The sequence below is a fragment of the Saimiri boliviensis genome, chromosome 8 (assembly GCF_048565385.1).
Source record: "Saimiri boliviensis isolate mSaiBol1 chromosome 8, mSaiBol1.pri, whole genome shotgun sequence".
NCBI classification, from domain to species: domain Eukaryota; kingdom Metazoa; phylum Chordata; class Mammalia; order Primates; family Cebidae; genus Saimiri; species Saimiri boliviensis.
The window spans coordinates 13,537,268-13,557,391 of NC_133456.1; the positions used below are offsets into that span (position 1 = coordinate 13,537,268).

At 45.5% G+C, this 20,124-nt stretch overlaps 1 protein-coding gene and 1 non-coding gene across 6 annotated transcripts in view; one reads left to right on the forward strand and one right to left on the reverse strand.

Annotated features, from left to right (window-relative positions):
- The first annotated feature begins 1,332 nt into the window (after positions 1-1,332).
- The window catches only part of CDC25A (cell division cycle 25A), a 32,629-nt gene continuing 13,837 nt past the window's right edge, over positions 1,333-20,124 (forward strand). Inside the window, exons 1-9 of one of the 5 annotated variants that reach the window (XM_039477649.2) lie at positions 1,333-1,988; positions 2,990-3,066; positions 5,163-5,205; positions 6,235-6,271; positions 7,330-7,431; positions 9,415-9,534; positions 12,512-12,646; positions 13,362-13,433; positions 16,965-17,138. In XM_039477649.2, the coding sequence (XP_039333583.1) occupies positions 1,819-1,988; positions 2,990-3,066; positions 5,163-5,205; positions 6,235-6,271; positions 7,330-7,431; positions 9,415-9,534; positions 12,512-12,646; positions 13,362-13,433; positions 16,965-17,138 (930 nt within the window). In that variant the 5' untranslated portion in view covers positions 1,333-1,818. The remainder of the gene's footprint in view (positions 1,989-2,989; positions 3,067-5,162; positions 5,206-6,234; positions 6,272-7,329; positions 7,432-9,414; positions 9,535-12,511; positions 12,647-13,361; positions 13,434-16,964; positions 17,139-20,124) is intronic. The other 4 variants (XM_074403926.1, XM_039477650.2, XM_039477651.2 and 1 more) reach the window with 4 other exon arrangements.
- LOC120367254 (U7 small nuclear RNA) lies at positions 9,849-9,909 on the reverse strand. Its single transcript, XR_005581673.1, has one exon. It is a non-coding gene; the product is annotated as a U7 small nuclear RNA (small nuclear RNA).

A 20,124-nucleotide genomic window follows, 5' to 3' on the forward strand; every position in this document is an offset into this window, starting at 1 on the left:
AGTAGGTTGCAATTAAATCATGCACCTATGGCTCTCATAAAATAATGCTAGGAGCTGTCACAGGTGCAGGGGCTATCAGAGTAAGTATGGCCACCTAGAAAATGGGGATAATTCGCTGGGCGCGGTGGCTCACGCCTGTAATCCCAGCACTTTGGGAGGCCGAGGTGGGCGGATCACGAGGTCAAGAGACCCGAGGCCATCCTGGTCAACACGGTGAAACCCCGTCTCTACTAAAAATACAAAAAAAAAAAAAAAAAAAAAATTAGCTGGGCATGGTGGCGCGTGCCTGTAATCCCAGCTACTCAGGAGGCTGAGACAGGAGAATTGCCTGAACCCAGGAGGCGGAGGTTGCGGTGAGCCGAGATCGCGCCATTGCACTCCAGCCTGGCTAACAAGAGCGAAACTCCGTCTCAAAAAAAAAAAAAAAAAAAAAAGAAAAGAAAAGAAAAAGAAAAAAAGAAAATGGAGATAATTCCTATGTCACAGAGTTGTAAGGATTAAACAAATTAATACAGATTTAACACACCGGGTCAGTGTTAAGTTCATAAGCGCTATGTAAACTTTAACTATTATTTGCTATTATTGTATTTGCCGTTATTGCTGTCTAGGAGCTCGCAGGGGGCTGGGAAGTGGTAGGAAAAAAAGAAATGATGCTAAGAGTATCCAATAAGGTCTAGACCGGAGATGAGCAAAGAATGCTGAGGCCCACAGCACAGGCTGTACTGCAGGGTTCAAGTCCCAGGAGGCCAGCAGCACCTAGGGGCTGTCGGCGCTCCAGAGTTGGGGCCTGATGGTCGAGTCCAGTGCTGGGGGTCATTTCATTCCCTCCTTCATTATAAATTGGGGCCTGGAGGCCCGGGGCGGAAGAAACGGGTCCACAACCCGGCACGGCTAGAGGCCGAGCCAAGCTGGATCCGGCCAGACTTCCACAGGCCTTCCTTAGCCTCCACATTCCCTCAAGGTGTGGGGCGCCGGGTAGGGGGGCGAGGTGGCTGGCGGAGGCCCAACGGGGGCCGAAGGTGACCGGACGGCGGCTCGCGGTGGGAACTACGCTTCCCAGCATGCAACGGGGCCGAAGGACCTTTCAGCCGCGATCAGCGCCTCGCAGGTTCTGCTGGGAGTTTTCATTGACCTCTGAGCACCCCCTCCTTTCGATCCGCGCTCTTCTGCTCTAGGCTCCGCCCCCTTCTGAGAGAGGGTGACCCGGCAGAGTCCCGCGAGCTGCTTCCTTCTTCCTCTCTCATTGGCCCAGCCTGGCTGCCATTCGGGTGCGAGAAGGAGAAGTTGCTTACTGATTGGTGGATTTCGTTTGGCGCCAACTAGGAAAGGGGGGGCGGGGCAGCAGCCGCCCCCACTGAGCTGCTATTACTGCGAAAGGCCCGCTTGGCTGCGACAGTCTGAGGAAGAGATAGAGGTTAGCTCAGTTGTCTGCTACCCGGAGCTGGTCAAGCGGGTAGGAGAACAGCGAAGACAGTGTGAGCCTGGGCCGTTGCCTCGAGGCTGTCGTCCGCCTTCTCTTGCCGATCCGCCGCGTTTGTTTGGATTTAATCTTCAGGTTGCCGGCGCCCGCCCGCTGGCCTCGCGGAGTGGGAGAGAAGTACCCGTGCTTGTGGCTGGCGCCTGGAGGGTCCGCACACCCGCCCGGCCGCGCAGCTTGCCCGTGGCAGCCGCGTCCCTGAACCGCGGAGCCGTGTTTGTGTTTGACCCGCGGTAGCCGGCGGCGCGCGGCGGAGGCCGGTGTCGGTGTCGGCGGGGCGGGGCGGGCGCGGCGGAGGCGGAGGAAGAGGCAGCGGGAGCCCTGCGAGGCCGGGCGCCGCCATGGAACTGGGTCCGGAGCCCCCGCACCGCCGCCGCCTGCTCTTCGCCTGCAGCCCCCCTCCCGCGCCGCAGCCCGTCGTGAAGGCGCTATTTGGCGCGCCCGCCGCCGGGGGACTGTCGCCTGTCACCAACCTGACCGTCACTATGGACCAGCTGCAGGGGCTAGGCAGGTGAGGAGAGACGGGTGGGCGGTCCCCCAGCCCCCTGGCCTCGGCCTCGGGGAAATCAGGCCACGAAACGGACCGGGAGAGGAGCGAGACCCGCCCCGGTTCGGAGTTCGCCGCTCGGGGGCAGCCAGGCTAGGGCCCGCCATGTGCACCCCACCGGGGCGGAATGTGCAGCGGGAGAGGCTGTGCGGACCTCCCAGGGGAAGAGGTGGAGGTCGCCGGGCCTAAGCCCGAACCAGGCCCACCTTCACTCCTTTCGGATTGCTGCCTACGCTCCTTCTGTCTTTATTCCTTTGGAAGCTCTTTGGAATTTATCCCCTCGGGGCCAAATCCGACCCTTCTAGGCGCTCACTTCCATCCTTTGCTGAACCACCTCTCAGGATCTTAGTTTACTGTGAGCTTTGCTCCGTCTCAACAAAGGGCCATGGCATTTTCCTTCCTGGCGTTTATGCAAAACCATCTCAGTCCCTCGCCCCGTGTGCGTTTCTGATGTCCACTCTGCTGCTCTCCTAAGGCCGGGTCTTTTTTACCCAACTTTCGGAAAGCTTCCTGGGCTTTTCCTGAGAGCAAAAAATGCATCCCACGGTGTTTCCGGCGGAAGAGCTACCTTCCCCTTCAGTCTCCGGGATCCTGTTTTCTAAGCACATGTCTTGCGTTTTCCAACTTCTGAAGAGCAGGAAGTGTCCTGTTTAACTTTCATTCCGACTTCTGTCACAGTACCTAGAACACAGACTTATTTCAGGAAATACCCCAGCATTACCCCCAGCCGTCACATCCTGCAATGTGACCCAAGGCCATGCCCAGCCACTGCTTTTTCTCCTTTTCCCAAGTGCTAATTGGGTGTTCAGAGTAGCTAAGTGGGTACTTTGCCACTCGTGCTGTGGCCTAGAAATGGTTTATGGCAGCCTGGCTGCTTGGTAATTTCATGGCCTATCTCCTGCATGTGACCTTTTAATTATATCCTAGAAATCACTCATGGATTTAATAATTTCTCTTGGTTTCAGTGATTATGAGCAACCACTGGAAGTAAAAAACAACAGCAATCTGCAGAGAATGGGCTCCTCCGAGTCAACAGATTCAGGTATTTAAGTCTGCTGTGTGGGGTGCAATACTGTGAATTTCCTGAAACATGCCTTTCTACCTGGGAAGTTAGTTTTGGTGAGAACTTAAGGGAATCATGGCATTGGGTGATAAACATTAAGAATAATACATAGCCAGGCGCCATGGCTCACGCCTGTAATCCCAGCACTTTGGGAGGCTGAGGCAGGCGGATCACAAAATCAGGAGTTTGAGATCAACCTGACCAATATGGTGAAACCCCGTCTCTACTAAAAATGCAAAAATTAGTCAGGCACAGTAGCGGGCACCTGTAGTCCCAGCTACTTGGGAGGCTGAGACAAGAGAATCCCTTGAATCCAGGAGGCGGAGGTGGCAGTGAGCTGAGATCCTGCTACTACACTACAGCTTAGGCAACAGAGCAAGACTCCATCTCAAAAAAAAAAAAAAAAAAAAAAAAAAAAAAAAACACAACAGTACAAAGGACCCCTTGTTATAGTTTATGAAGAAAGGAAATAGGTTCCAAATGTCTGTAAGGAGGTGGTGTGTGCTTGCCCTTGAAGGACGGGTAGTAAAGCAAAATTCATCATACCACCGTAAGTGGCCTTCGGGCAGGCTTACTGGTTATAATACAGGGTCAAATTATTGGAAATACAGTGTAATGAAATCATTTCAGTGATGCTGCTATGGAGGAAATTGCCAGTGCATTTCATTCTTCATGAATTCATATTACTGCAGAGTTTATCCCTATTTGTACAGCTAAGAGCATTGGGGCAAAGATGCTTTAGGTTAAAAGAACTGCAAGAGCAAAAGTCTTAAAATGTAATGTAGGCTTCTGTATGTAGAATGTAATTTAATATAGAACTGGGAATAGGATTATCGTTTGTAGCACTGTGGAGCAAGGGCTCTAACACCTAACTTTCCGTAAGTCTACATAGACATGGAGACATGCAAGCTAAGGGCTGATGGGTCTGAGTCATCTGAGTTGGCATATAAAAGTAATTCGGAACAGTGTCTCCTTGACCCTGCTATTTTTTGTGAGATGGACATCTTACTTGGTGTCATTTTGTTAAAGGCAACAAATGCTTGCCTTGCATGTCATGACTAGCAGTTGTAGTTTTCTTTTTGAGACAAGGTCTCATTCTGTCGCCCAGGCTGGAGTGCAGTGGCTCCATCTTGGCACACTGCAACCTCTGCCTGCCAGGTTCAGGTGATTTTCCTGCCTCAGCCTCCCCAGTAGCTGGGATTACAGGCGTGGGCTACCACACCTGGCTAATTTTTGTATTTTTAGTAGAGACAGGGCTTCACCATGTTGGCCAGGCTGGTCTCAAACTTCTAACATCAGGTGATCTGCCTGCCTCAGCCTCCCAAAGTGCTGGGATTACAGACATGAGCCACTGCACCTGACCTCTTGCTCTGTTTTCCAGGCTTCAGGCTGGAATGCAGTGGCACAATTAGAGTTCACTGTAGCTTCAACTTTCTGGGCTCAAGCAAACCTTCCACCTCAGCCTCCCCAAGTAGCTGAAACTTACAGGCAGGTACCACCACACCCAGCTAGGTTTTTTTTTGGAATTTTGGTAGAGGCACTTCTTGCTATGTTGCCCCAGGCTTGTTTCAAACTCCTGGCCTCAAGCCACCTGCCTGCCTCAGCCTCCCAAATTGCTGGGATTACAGGTGTGAGCCACTGAGCCTGGCCTAGCAGTTGTATTTTTCAAACTCCATATGGTTTGACAAGATAAAATATTTAAAACTATGCCAAGAAAATCCGGTACCTATTCTTTCTGTGCTTGGAACTCAAAGTTATCTGGGTCACCTCTGTCTGAATAACCAAACAATCATGATACGAATCAGTTTTATTTACCCTCTCCTCGAATCCTATTTCCCTTGATGCTATTTGCAAGTAGGAGAAAAAACAGTAAATATACTATGAAAATATTAAGACTTGCACAAACATGACATTTTTGACAGGCAAATAGAGACTTGACATCAATTCTGGCAAAAGTACAAGCCATGAGTATTTGTTGCCTGACAAAAAACCCGAGCACTTTCTTTGGTGTTTTTATTTTAATGACAAAATGGTGTTTTTTGCATTATTTCTTGAGAATTTTTTTTTCCCCATAGGATTCTGTCTAGATTCTCCTGGGCCCTTGGACAGTAAAGAAAAGTATGTATTAACTGCTTTTCAATGTTTATGCTTAGAAAAAACTTGTCTAAATTTAAATACCTTATTTAAATGAAGTTCTTCATACACTGGACTGGAGCCCTGGATTTAGCTGTCCCTATAAACTCGCTGGAATCTCAAGAATGATTAGTTTGCGTCAGCAATTTTCAGAGCTTTTTCTCCTTTATTCAAGCTATAATTTTAGTGTTCTGTTCGTGTTTTACCCAAGCCCTTATTCTACACTCTGACGTCATAGCCTCACGAGAACATGGTTTTTTTTGTTTGTTTGTTTTGTTTTTGAGATGGAGTCTCGTTCTTTAACCCAGGCTGGAATGCAGTGGCTCAATCTCAGCTCACTGCAACCTCTGCCTCCCCAGTTCAAGCAATTCTTCTGCCTGAGCCTCCTGAGTAGCTGGGATTACAGGCACATGCCACCACGTCTGGTAATTTTTGTATTTTTAGTAGAGATGGAGTTTCACCATGTTAGTCAGGCTGGTCTCAAACTCCTGACCTCATGATCTGCCCACCTTGGCCTCCCAAAGTGCTGGGATTGTAGGCATGAGCCACCGTGGCTCACTGCCACCTCCACCTCCCAGGTTCAAGGAATTCTCCAGCCTCAGCTTCCCAAGTAGCTGGGATTACAGGTGTGTACCACCACACTGGGTTAATTTTTGTATTTTTAGTAGAGAGGAGGTTTCATCGTATTGGCCAGGCTGGTCTCAAACTCCAGAACTCAGGTAATCCACCTGTCTTGGCCTCCCAATGTGCTGATATTACAAATGTGAGCCACCTCGCCTGGCCGGACATGTGTATTTTAAAAAAAGAGATGGGTTTGTTTTTTTCACCTTGAAGCCTAGTGTTGGGAGTACTCCTAAGAACAGGGCAGCTTCAAAAATTTATTCTCCCATCTCTTGCCTAAAATGGGATCTGTGACTGCACCCCCAAACTACAGGCTAAACACTGTCTCTCTGCTTATATGAATATCTTTTTACTTGTTTTATCCTCACTATTTACCTTCTGGTCTCATTACAGCCTTGGAAATCCTATGAGAAGAATAAATTTCCTACCTGTAAGTTAGTTTCCTGGTTTATTTTGAGCTAATACTGTTATTCGTTCCTTATCTACCAGCATGACCTTGATAGGAGACCTTAGAGAGTGAAAACTGCTCTTTTTGTGTGTTTGTTTTCTTTTCTTTTTGAGATGGAGTCCTGGAGTGCAGTGGCACGATCTCGGCTCACTGCAACCTCCACCTCCTGGAGTCAAGTGATTCTCCTGCCTTAGCCTCCCGAGTAGCTGGGACTACAGGCACCCACCACACCCAACTAATATTTGTATTTTTATTAGAGATGGGGTTTCACCATGTTGGCCAGGATGGTCTCAATCTCCTGACTTTGTGATCCACCCGCCTCGGCCTCCCAAAGTGCTGAGATTACAGGCGTGAGCCACTGTGCCCTGCCAAAAACTGCTTTTCTTTAGTCTCTTCTTGAGACAGGGTCTTGCTGTGTCACCCAGGCTGGAGTCCAGTGGCAAAATCTTGGCTCACTGCAACCTCTGCTTCCCTGGCTCAAGTGATCCTCCCATCTCAACTTCCAGAGTAGCTGGGACTATATATAGGGGTATACCATCACACCTAGCTGATTTTGTATTTTTTATGGAGATGGGGGGGTCTCACTTTGTTGCCCAGGCTGGGTTTGAACTCCTGCCTCGGCCTCCCAAAGTGCTAGGATGACAGCCAAGAGCCACCATTCCCAGCCTTTCCTAAGTCTCATAAGTACTCAAGATGCTCTGCCTGAATTTGTCCTCCATGCCTAACAGCTTTATCAAACCAGGAAGGATTCTTTTGATGCAAATGTTATTTGGGGATTGATTTGGCACTATACTTCCTGCTGAGAGGGGTAAACCTTGTGAGGTTAAGTTTAAACCCATGGAATGGAAACATTTATGCTGTGTCCTGGCAAGAGCCCTGGCCACATTTACTGGTTACCTACTGCAGTGTGTGAGGAGCTAGATTAGCTAGCTTACCCACTAGCCAACCCCTCTTTTTTTTTTTTTTTTCTTTTGAGAACTGTATTTTCTAATGGAATTTTATTTCTGTACCTTAATTATTTTCTTTTTTCACTTTGACAGCAGAAGCTCTTGGGATGTAGCCCAGCTCTGAAGAGGAGCCATTCTGATTCTCTTGACCATGACATCTTTCAGCTCATCGACCCAGATGAGAACAAGGAAAATGTGAGCAAGAGTTTGGTGTTCTAACCTGAGGCAGAGGTGAAACCCACAGGCTGTCAGTGGCTTAAAGAGTGGCTGGGCTGGTTTCTGGGAGACTGAACCTTGGCCGTTATGTGCAGTCTTTGGAGTCAGAGAAATCCGGGTTTGGATCCCTCTTACTAACTGTGTGACATTGGCAAATTCTTCTCTTTTTTTTTTTTTTTTTTTGAGACGGAGTTTCGCTCTTGTTACCCAGGCTGGAGTGCAATGGCGCGATCTCGGCTCACCGCAACCTCCGCCTCCTGGGCTCAGGCAATTCTCCTGCCTCAGCCTCCTAAGTAGCTGGGATTACAGGCACGCGCCACCATGCCTAGCTAGTTGTTTTGTATTTTTAGTAGAGACGGGGTTTCACCACGTTGACCGGGATGGTCTCGATCGTTTGACCTCGTGATCCACCCGCCTCGGCCTCCCAAAGTGCTGGGATTACAGGCTTGAGCCACCGCGCCCGGCCAAATTCTTCTCTTTTTAATCTTTTTTGTTCTTTCGTAAAATAGGAGTAGTAATACCTTTTAGGGATATTGTGGCAATAAGTAAGATTATGCATAAAACATTTAGAATGGTGCCTGACAGGCAGGAGTTGCTCAGATGGTAGCTCACAGGATTAATTGCATGTATAAATAGTTTGTCTAGAAGGCTCTAGTCAGGCTGTCCTTACCTTCTTGCCCTGACCCTGAAATGAATTGTAAGCTTAGGAAAAGGCTCTTTGGCAGTACTTGAAAGAACAGGGCCAATAAGTTCTAGGGAATCGAAGAGTGACTGAAATGGTGGCTTGGAAGGTAAATCTGTGGTTGTCTGTCCTGAATGCGCCTGAGGTTTTCATTCTCTTAGACATGGCACAGAGTAGGCATCCAAAACAGTTGTAATGTTTTCAGCCTTCTCTCTACTGTATTTCTCTGTATTTACTTTCTTCCCTTTTCCATTCCTGCTAAAAATGCCACAGTTCATAATAATCCTTACAATCTTCCAGGTTTAGTGTAAAACCTACTGTCTTCATGAACTCCCCTGATGATTTCTTTATCAACTTGGGAAATGTCATGAAAAAGACTATGGAAATGAGTTCCTGCCTTGAGTGCTTAGAACAGCGCATCAGCCTCTGTAGTCCTTTTTACCAGGGCAAAGCTGTACAACATTATGCTTTGAAGACTCGTCCATATTGAGTATACCACTAGGGCTTTTTTTTTTTAATTGCTTTTAGTATAGAATAGAATAATTATTATTATTATTTCTTTTTGAGATGGAGTCTCGCTCTGTAGCCCAGGCTGGAGTGCAGTGGCACAACCTCAACTCACTACCACCTCTGCCCTCCGGGTTCAAGTGATTCTCCTGCCTCAGCCTCCCAAGTAGCTGGGACTACAGGAGCACACCACCATGCCTGGCTAATTTTTGTATTTTAGTAGAGATGGGGTCTCACCATGTTGGCCAGGGTGGTCATGAACTCCTGACCTAAAGTAATCCACCTGCCTTGGCCTCCCAAAGTGCTGAGATTTCAGGCATCAACCACCATGCCCGGCCAAATAATAATTTTAAGTAGAAAAAATTATCTCCAGTTGGTAGGAAGAGGTGGAAAATATGAAGCCGTCAAACGGATGGATCTAGATGGAAAATTTTGACTACTACTCATAGACAACTATATTAGATTTTATTTATTTTCCCTTTAGATTTCAGAAAGTTTGTGATTTAGCTTATCATGCATTGTGTTTTATATATTTGGCAGATACTTGTGTTAGGAAATGCAGTATGACAAGAAAATGTTACTTTAGAAGTTAGCTGTTGACAGAGCCTTGGAAATTCTTAGTTATACAGATCCAGTGTTGAAATTAGGTGAAACTTGAATTTTGAGCAGTTAGAAAGGTGATCGGTGCCCACTCCCTTGCCTCTTTAACACAAGCCGAGGCCCTAGAGCTAGTTTTCATGGACAGTAGAAGATGTCTCGACTATGTCTTGCAGGAAGCCTTTGAGTTTAAGAAGCCAGTAAGACCTGTATCTCGTGGCTGCCTGCATTCTCATGGACTCCAGGAGGGTAAAGATCTCTTCACACAGAGGCAGAACTCTGCCCCAGCTCGGATGGTATGTGTTCTGGCTCTCATAGAGGAATTACTGACAGGAAGAAAGGATTAAAACACTCTCTGTAATCCAGAATTGAAGGCACTACAGTAGCGCTAGCTGTCTTTACCTTGACTTTGTCTTTTGAAACTAGACTGTCAAACATTCTTGGTGGTTTTGCTGTGTCTGGAGAGTAGACAGACTGTAGTTAGAGCAGGAGATGGTGTTTGAAATATTGGACTTGTGTAAGGAATATTTGACCTTGTTAATCTAGGAAATCCTGGGTCATCCTAAACGCATGTATGATGGGATAACATTTCTTACTTTTTTTTTTTTTAAGGGGCTTTCTGGTAAAAACTGCAAAGCCTACCAGGCAAATTCTAAAAGAGTGTAACACTAGGTCTCTTACTTAAAACTTGCTCTTTTACTATGCATTCTAAGTGCTTCTCAAAGAATGATTTTGTTGGAGAGAGGGCACTTGACTTCTTCCAAAGGTGGTTTGTTAAGAACTGTTATGGGCCAGGTGCCATGGCTCATGCCTATAATCCCAGCACTTAGGAAAATGGAGATAGGAGGATCACTTGAATCCTGGGCAGCATAGTGAGACCCCCATCTCTCTTTTTTTTTTTTTTAATAACTATTATGGATTCCAGTGAACACTTAGACTGCTGGACAGTTTTGGAGTCACTTGTTTCAGGGCTGTGTATTTGCCAGACAGAGACTGTCATTACTTTCAAAGTTTCCTGTTGTTGGTCTGAATTGAATTAACCGATATCATCTGTTGACTGGAGAGGCCCAACTTGAGCAAGATAACCACATTTGGCTTCCAGGTTTTGCTAGATTCTTAAATCTGAAAATACACCTTTCCAGTCTTGCTTGTGTTCTAAGCTTCAGCCAGTATTGCTATTCTGTCTAGCATTTGCACAAATCACTTTTATATATGTTCTTGTCTTGTGAAGTAAGTGGAGTTAACCCCCTTGACAGATTAGGAAAGTACCACAAGAGAGGTTTACCAAAGATAAATAGGAGACCAGGATTTAATAATCTCTGGCTGGGTGTGGTGGCTCATGCCTATAAGCCCAGCACTTTGGGAGGCCAAGACGGAAGGATCACCTGAGGTCAGGAATTCAAGACCAGCCTGGGCAACATAGTGAGACCCTATCTGTACAAAGTTAACAAGCTGAGTGTGGTGGCTGGTTTCTATAGCCCCAGTTACTTGGGAGGCTGAAGTAGGAGGATTGCTTGAGTCCAAGAAATCGAGGCTGCAGTGAGCTACAATCATGCCACTGTACTCCAGCCTGGGCAACAGTGAATCCCTGTCTCAAAAAGCAGTCTCTGAATTCCCAAGTACACAGTAACACTTGAAGAGTTGGGCATCAGAAACAATATATTTGGTGTGTGCTTAGAGACTAGAGCCTATATCATATCTGCATGTAGGGATCCCAGAAAATCCTCACAAAAGTTGGTGTGATATAGTGTGAGCCTTTGTGATAAAGTTATCTACCCCTAGGCTCAGCTGGCTTTAAAAAAAATTGCCATTTCCCAAGTGTGGTCAGGTATACCTGGGGAGGACCAAAGAATGCCCAGAACTTGTTTTGTATTGCGAAGCAAAGCTAGTTCCAGAACCAGAATAGGCCAGCTGCAGAGAGGATTCCTTGGTGCATGATCCACTCAGAAAACCGGAGGGCCACTTAACTAACAACAGGTTCGTACCCCAAAGAGATTTGGATTTTAAGGATTACTTGTAGGACTTAACATTGGGACCACATTGCTACTGTGAAAAAATAACTCTAAGCTTTTTTTCTGGACTTGAAACTGCCTAGAAAAGAATTTAGTGTTAGCAGTGTTTGCATTAGTAGTATTTATCTCCAGGTGTGGATTTATGAACAGTTTTTCTACATTTTCTATATTCCATGTTTAGAGGTTTCCTAAAAATATATGATTATAGGTTGGCTATTGAGGTACTGCTTTTTTTTTTTTTTTTCCTTGAGACGGAGTCTTGCTCTGTCACCCAGGCTGGAGTGCAGTGGCATGATCTCGGCTCACTTCAACCTCAGCCTGGTGAGTAGTTGGGACTACAGGCACGTCACCACACCCAGCTAATTTTTTGTATTTTTAGTAGAGACGGGCTTTCACCATATTAGCCAGGATGGTCTCAATCTCCCAACCTCATGATCCACCCGCCTCCTACCAAAGTGCTGGGATTATAGGCCTGAGCCATTGCACCTGGCCGTGGTACCACCATTTTAATTCCAGGAATGATTGTCTCCTAGGGAGTTAGTATAGTGAGGAGAAGAGTCTGGATTTTGGAATCAAACAGGTAAGGTGTATAATCTTGGTAACCTCTCTTAAGCACCAGTTTCCTGATTTGCTAAAGAAAAAGGAAAGGATTAGCTACCTTTAGGATATTGTGAGGCTTCTCTTGAATTTTATGTGTAAAGATGTATCATAGTATCCGGCGCACAGTAATTCCTCATTTAAAAACTGAGCAGCATTTAAATCCCAAGCCTAAAGAACAAGGATAGATTTTATAGAACCAATTCACCTTTTATTTCCTCCTTTCAGAGCTGGAGTTATATACGCACATTCTCTAAGTCATTTTATGGTGTCCATAGAGATTTGCATCTGCTTGCCCTAACTCATTTCGGCAGATTCTCACACTGTCACAGTCCTCAATGCTGATCAGTGTTCACTGATGGCAACCTCCTAATAAAAGAAACCTTACTCTTCACAAGAGGCTATCTCTAGCACCCATTATAAGGTAAATTGCTTCCAGCAAGAGTTCTCTGTGAAGCCTAGCCTCTGTCAAGGCTGTGTGTGGACATCACATCACTTACAATCTTGGGATATATTTTCCTATGATCAGTAACTGCTAAAATTTTACTTTGTATAACAAGTATAGCATAGTATGCTTTCATCATAAAAACTAGTGATCCATTCAAGGAAATGAAAGTAGACCAGAGCTGTCATTTATTATTAACCCATGAATTTTGTCTTACAGTTTTTCTCAAATGAAAGAGATAACAGTGAACCAAGAAATTTCATTCCTCTTTTTACACCCCAGTCACCTGTAACAACCACTTTGTCTGATGAGGATGATGGCTTTGTGGACCTTCTTAATGGAGAGAATCTGAAGGTACCGTGTGTGTGTGTGTGTGTGTGTGTGTGTGCGCGCGTGTGCGTGTGCTCGTTCCTATCTATTCTCATTACCTCTGGAGAAGTCATGTGATGTGAAAAAAGAACAGCAGTTCCCTGGGGCTTGCTTGGCTGGTTTTTTTTTTTTTTTTTCTTTTGAGACAGTCTTGCTCTGTCACCCAGGCTGGAATGCAGTGGCATGATTTCCGCTCACTGCACCCTCCACCTCCTGGGTTCAAGTGATTCTCCTGCCTCAGCCTACCAAGGTGCTGGGATTACAGGCATGCGCCACTACTCCCGGCTAATTTTTGTTTTTTTAGTAGAGATGGGGTTTTACCGTGTTGGCCAGGCTGGTCTCGAACTCCTGACCTTGTGATCTGCCTGCCTTGGCCTCCCAAAGTTCTGGGATTACAGGTGTGAGCCACCACACCCAGCACTTGGCTAATATTTTGTTCATTTGGTGAGAATTTATTTAATATTAAGGCTGCCAGCTTTATTAAATCCTTTGGGTTGGGGGACAGGGGTGTCAAAAAAAGACATTGATATGATCCTTCTTACCCTAAAGGAGCTAACAGTCTATATGAATAAGATGGTATATTAAGATACTTCCTATCCAGGCCTGTCTGGCATTCTTCAGGCAGAAACACACCTAAAGCATTTAAACAAATGTTAGTCTCCACAGGATCTTTTCAAAGTCAATTTTTCTGTTTCTTTAGAATGAGGAGGAGACCCCTTCGTGCATGGCAAGCCTCTGGACTGCTCCTCTCGTCATGAGAACTACAAACCTTGTGAGTTGTTCTGTTGTGTCTGGAGGAAGCCCTGAGTGATTGGGCCACTAGATAGAGTAGTCCTTAGTTGAGTATAGCCAAAGGTTGAAATGAATGGTAGGATTTGGGGATCTGGATTTTAGGCTTCACTTTGGCCACCTACAAACTGTGACTTTTAGTTATGATATCTCTCTGCATGTCTCCTGATCTATAAAGAGTGTGGGTTAGGAGGAACCATGATCTTTCCTAGCTTTTAACATCCAGATAGTTTGAAAAAAGCCTATTTGAAGTCTTTGGCCTGAAAACTTTTCTTTTTTTAGGTTATTCTCATTTATATTCCACAGAACCTAGCATAAAATTAGACAAGCACAGTAACTCACAGGTTTTTTTTGGTTTTTGGGTGGTTTTTTTTTTTTTTTTAAACGGAGTCTCGCTCTTGTCACCCAGGCTGGAATGCGGTGGGGCGATCTCGGCTCACTGGAACCTTGGACTCTCAGGTTCAAGCGATTTCCTGCCTCACCTTCCAAGCAGCTGAGATTACAGGCCCCTAAGTTAGAGGCAAGAATGCCTACACAGGTATATTTCAGAGATATACACCTTTAGCTAGACATCTAAATTAATGTTCATTTTTTTTTTTTTTTTTTTTTTGAGGTGGAGTTTCGCTCTTGTTACCCAGGCTGGGGTGCAATGGCGCGATCTCGGCTCACCGCAACCTCCGCCTCCTGGGCTCAGGCAATTCTCCTGCCTCGGCCTCCTGAGTAGCTGGGATTACAGGCACGTGCCACCATGCCCAGCTAATTTTTTGCACTTTTAGTAGAGACGGGGTTTCACCATGTTGACCAGGTTGGTCTCGATCTCTCGACCTCGTGATCCACCCGCCTCGGCCTCCCAAAGTGCTGGGATTACAGGCTTGAGCCACCGCGCCCGGCCAATGTTCATATTTGTTAATTATCAATAATCTGAACTAGGCCGGGCACGGTGACTCAAGCCTGTAATCCCAGCACTTTGGGAGGCCGAGGCGGGTGGATCAGGAGGTCGAGAGATCGAGACCATCCTGGTCAACATGGTGAAACCCCGTCTCTACTAAAAATACAAAAAATTAGCTGGACATGGTGGCGCGTGCCTGTAATCCCAGCTACTCAGGAGGCTGAGGCAGGAGAATTGCCTGAACGGGGGAGGCGGAGGTTGCGGTGAGCCAAGATCGCGCCATTGCACTCCAGCCTGGGTAACAAGAGCGAAACTCCGCCTCAAAAAAAAAAAAAAAAAAAAATCTGAACTATAATTTGGAACAAATGAGCTTTAGTTTTTTGTTTTCCTTTTTTTCCTTTTTTTTTTTTTTTTTTTTTTTTTTTTGAGGTGGAGTTTTGCTCTTGTTGCCCAGGCTGGAGTGCAATGGTGCGATCTTGGTTTACCCAAACCTCTGCCTCCCAGATTCAAGTGATTCTCCCGCCTAAGCCTCCCGAGTAGCTGGGATTATAGGCATGTGCCACCACACTTGGCTAATTTTATATTTTCAGCAGAGAAGGGGTTTCTCCATGTTGATTAGACTGGCCTTTGACTCCCAACCTCAGATGATCTGTCTGCCTCAGCCTCCCAAAGTGCTGGGATTACAGGTATGAGCCACTGTGCCCAGCTCTGTTTTTTTTGTATGTGTTTGTTTGTTGTTGTTGTTTTGAGACAGAGTCTCCCTCTGTTGCCCAGGCTGGAGTGCAGTGGCACAATCTTGGCTCACTGCAACCTCTGCCTTCTGGGTTCAGGCAGTTCTTCTGCCTCAGCCTCCTGTGCTTCACCACTCCTGGCTAATTTTTTTGTATTTTTGCTGGAGACAAGTTTTCACCATGTTGGCCAGGCTGGTCTTCCTTGACCTTAGGTCATCCACCCACCTTGGCCTCCCAAAGTATTGGGATTACAGGCATGAGCCACCACACCCAGCTGAGCTACAGTTTTGAGATTACTTATGGATTATAGTAGATTAATGTGCATAGCTGTTGAGAAGATAGGTTAACTCAGTACAAATGTATGACTAAATTTACCAGGTCATTTTGACAGACACATAGAATTACGCAGAATGTGAGAATGCTTTGGAAGTGGCTATTAGTTTTATTTATTTATTTTTCAGAGGCAGAGTCTCGCTCTGTCACCCAGACTGGAGTGCAGTGGTGCAATTTCAGTTCACTGCAACCTCTTTCCCAGGTTTATGCGACCCTTCTGCCACAGCCTCCTAAGTAGCTGGGGCTACAGGTGTACACCACCACGCCTGGCTGATTTTTTTTGTATTTTAGTAGAGATGGGGTTTCACCATGTTGCCCAGGCTCGTTTTGAACTCCTGAGCTCAGGCAGTCCACCCACCTAGGCCTCCCAAAATGCTAGGATTACAGGTGTGAGCCACTGCGCCTGGCCAGAAGTGGCTATTAGTTTTATAAATTTAATTTTAAAATCATAAACATGGGCTTGTGGGCTCTTAATAGTAGGAAAATTTCTTCCATAAATGGTTATTATAGACTAACCATTTCTGGGATCTGTAATAGAAAATAAACTTCAGACAAAAGAAGGAGAAAATCCCTGGTCTCAATGGGAACAGATGCGGAAGTGATCCATTCTACTGAGGACTCTCAGGAATATTTCAAAGAAGTGACATTGAAACGTTAGCATCAACTTGAAAATGACTATTCGCTGAGGTGTGAAAGGACATTCTGTACAGAAGGAAAAGCCAGGCCAAGACACACAGAATGGAGAACAGGCTAAGATGCATTTACAGAGCTGAAGTTAGACTCTGTCTCTACCACTGGTCAGATTGGCTTCCCCTGGACTCTGGAAAATTAGTCTTTATTTGTTTGTTTTTTATTTTTATTTTTTTGAGACAGAGTCTTGCTCTGTATTTTTAGTAGAGACAGAGTTTCTTCATGTTGGCCAGGCTGGTATTAAACTTCTGACCTTAGGTGACCCACTGTGTTGGGATTATAGGCGTGAGCCACTGACCCCAGCCTGGTAAATTAATCTTTAAAAGACCAAGTAGAAAAAAGGACTTAGAACACAATTTTGAAAGGCATTTGCTACTCTGCCCATCCCCACTCCCTCGAAACTTACCATCTTAACTATACCTTAACCATGATGCCTCCGTTTTTAGTATAACCTAGCTACTTTGCATCTTTTCTGGATTTAGTTGGGGTTTTTAAACCTGTTGAGCTGCTTAAGCAAGGTGCAAGTAATAATATGGAGGGGAAGATAGGCAAGCCAAAAGTGTGTTCCTGACTGAAAGCTGACACTTCTCTTGATGCAGGATTATGTAGACAGTTTTTGTGAGGGAAAAGGATGTTTTGCTCATCTCTATATAATGTCAGCTGAGTATATATTCATTGAGTGCTAAATGCTCAGTGCCTGCTATGTGCCAGGCCCTATGAGAGTTGCTGGGACTAAATGAATCAGCAGTATCTGTTTGCTAATTTAGAACTGATCTTAAATCATCCCAGGTAGCCTTTGATTTATTTGTCTTACCATGCAAGTGAACAGGTTTTAATGAAAGATGGGTCTGTCTTTTTTTCTTCCTGTAAGGACAACCGATGCAAGCTGTTTGACTCCCCTTCCCTGTGTAGCTCCAGCACTCGGTCAGTGTTGAAGAGATCAGAACGATCTCAAGAGGAGTCTCCACCTGGAAATACGAAGCGGAGGAAGAGCATGTCTGGGGCCAGCCCTAAAGAGGCAGCTAGTCCAGAGAAGGCCCACGAGGTTAGTTTCATAGGTTTCTTTTTGCTGTAACACAGATACTGTATTTTTCAGTTCTAAAAATTTCCACTTAGTGGTTTATTTTCTTTGCTGGGGTTTGTGTGTGTGTGTGTGTGTGTGTGTGTGTGCATGCATGCGTGTGTGCGTGTCAGCGTCAGCGTTTTGCTTTTGTTGCCCAGACTGGAGTGCAACAGCACAGTCTTGGCTCACCATAACCTCCGTCCCCCCGGTTCAAGTGATTTTCCTGCTTCAGCCTCCTGAGTAGCTGGGATTCCAGGCATGTGTCACCACGCCTGGCTAATTTTGTATTTTTTTAGTAGAGATGGGGTTTCTCCATGTTGGTCAGGCTGGTCTGAGAATTCCTGACCTCAGGTGATCCATCCAACTCAGCCTCCCAAAGTACTGGGATTACAGGTGTGAGCTACCATGCCCAGCCTCTGCTGAAGCATTTTTAAGATTGCTGCTTTAAAATCTTTGTCAGACAAATCCAACATAGTGTTCATAGTGTTGTTGGCATCTGTTGATTGTCTTTTCTATTCAAGTTGGGATTTTTCTGGTTCTTGGTATGACCAGTGATTTTTCAATTTTCTCCTGTATATTTGTATCAGAATTGGCTCTCTGTAAATTTTAGCAGATCTCCTCTGATACTGTAGGAAAGGTGTGGGTGGAAGTCTGGGTTCCCCGGCACAAACTCTATTGACATCTTGGGTGGGGACTGTCTCATTGCTCGGAGGGAGGGGAAGTTTATTCCATCCCAGTAGGGTATGACTGGAGCACTACATTAGAGCTGGGCAAAGGTGGAGGCCCCCGCTTGCCATTAGCCATAATTGTTTCCGTGGCATTTGACTGTAAGAGAGTGATTATTGTCAAAAAGTCTTCTGCCTCAGTGAACTGTCCTTTGCCCAAAGAGAGCAGGCTTTTCTTGGGGCTTGTTGTGTTGCTGTCTCCAGCTTCATGAGTTGAATGCTTAACTCATTTGTTTTTAATTTTCTTATTCCTGGATAAACCTATTTGAATCTATGAATTTCTCACTGCTTTAGATTTGTCTCATAATTTTTGACTTGAATGATTTTGGTTTTTGGTTTTCTTTTTTGAGACAAAGTTTTACTCTTATCACCAGGCTGGAGTGCAGTGGCACGATCTCTGCTCACTGCAACCTCTGACTCCCTGGTTCAAGCAATTCTGCTGCTTCAGCCTCTTTTTTTTTTTTTTTGAGACTGAGTTTCGCTCTTGTTACCCAGGCTGGAGTGCAATGGCGCGATCTCGGCTCACCGCAACCTCCGACCTCGTGATCCACCCGCCTCAGCCTCCCAAAGTGCTGGGATTACAGGCTTGAGCCACCGCGCTCCCGGCTGCTTCAGCCTCTTGAGTAGCTGGGATTACAGGCACGCGCCACCACGCCTAACTAATTTTTGTATTTTTAGTAGAGATGGGATTTCACCATGTTGGCCTGACTGATCTCGATCTCCTGACCTCATGATCCAGTGCTGAGATTACAGGCATGAGCCACCACGCCCAGCCCTGAAATGTTTTTATTGTCATTTGTTGTAGATATTTTATTTCATTTTAATCCAGACCTATCATGGCCTATTAAATACTTGATTTTTATAAAGTTCTGTCTTAATTCTTCAAGTTAATTACTCGCATTGCTCATAGTTGTATAGGTTGTTTTGTTGTTTTCTGTTTCTGAGACAGTCTCTGTCACCCAGGCTGGAGTGCAGTGGCATGATCTCAGCTCACTGCACTCTCCACTTCCCAGGCTGAAGCAGCTGAGACTATAGGTTCATGCCACCAAACCCAGCTAATTTTTGTATTTTTTGTAGAGACATGATTTCGCCATGTTGTGCAAGCTGGTCTTAAACTCCTGGGCTCACGCAGTCCTCCCACCTTGGCCTCCCAAAGTGCTGTGATCACAGATATTAGACATAGCACCTGGCCTGGGTGAGATAGTGTCATGGTTGTCTGGGCCTAAGTCCTACGGTCCTTTGTGTTATTTATTCTATTTATTCCATGGCTAGACACACAAAACACTGGTTTATTTGTATGTTTTTCCTTCATTATACTGTCCTTATATTAAAGTTTGATATTAAGCATTATAAAATGGTAAACTGCCTGTGTTTTCTGTGGCATGAAAAGGTTTAAGTAAACCTCATCTCAGTCTTAAAAGGTTAGATGACAGGAAGACATTTAGGCCTACTGCCTTATATCGTATCTGCTTTAGTTACTAGTGCTTTATGAACATTTTCTCTTTAAACTATTCTAAAAGAATATTTTAATGACTGCATAGTATTTGTTTTGGTAGGGTTGTTTGGTTTTTGTTTTTGTTCTTTTTGTTTGTGGAGAACACAGGGTCTAGTGCTGTCACTCAGACTGGAGTGCAGGAGCACAATCATGGCTCCATGGGCTCAAGAACTCCTCCCGCCTCAGCCCCACTAACAGCTGGGACTACAGGCATGTATCACCACACCCAGTTAATTTTTTTAAAAAATTATTTTTTGTAGGAAAGGGGTTTTACTCTGTTGCCCAGGCTGGCCTTGAGTTCCTGGACTGAAGCAATCCTCCCACCTCAACTTCCCAAGTATCTGGGACTACAGGCATGGGCCAATGCACCTGACTGATAATGTTTCATCTTACAAGTATACTAGAAATAATTGAATAAATCATCTTCTGGACATTTAGAATTTCCTTTTTCCTGATTTTTCTTTTTGTTTTTCCTAATTAAGAAGGAAATTCTAGCTGAGCGCAGTGGCTCCTGCCTGTAATCCCAGCACTTTGGGAGGACGAGGTGGGTGGATCATGAGGTCGAGATCGAGACCATCCTGGTCAACATGGTGAAACCCCTTCTCTACTAAAAATGCAAAAAATTAGCTGGGCATGGTGGTGCGTGCCTGTAATCCCAGCTACTCAGGAGGCTGAGGCAGAAGAATTGCCTGAACCCAGGAGGCAGAGGTTGCAGTGAGCCGAGATCGCACCATTGCACTCAGGCCTG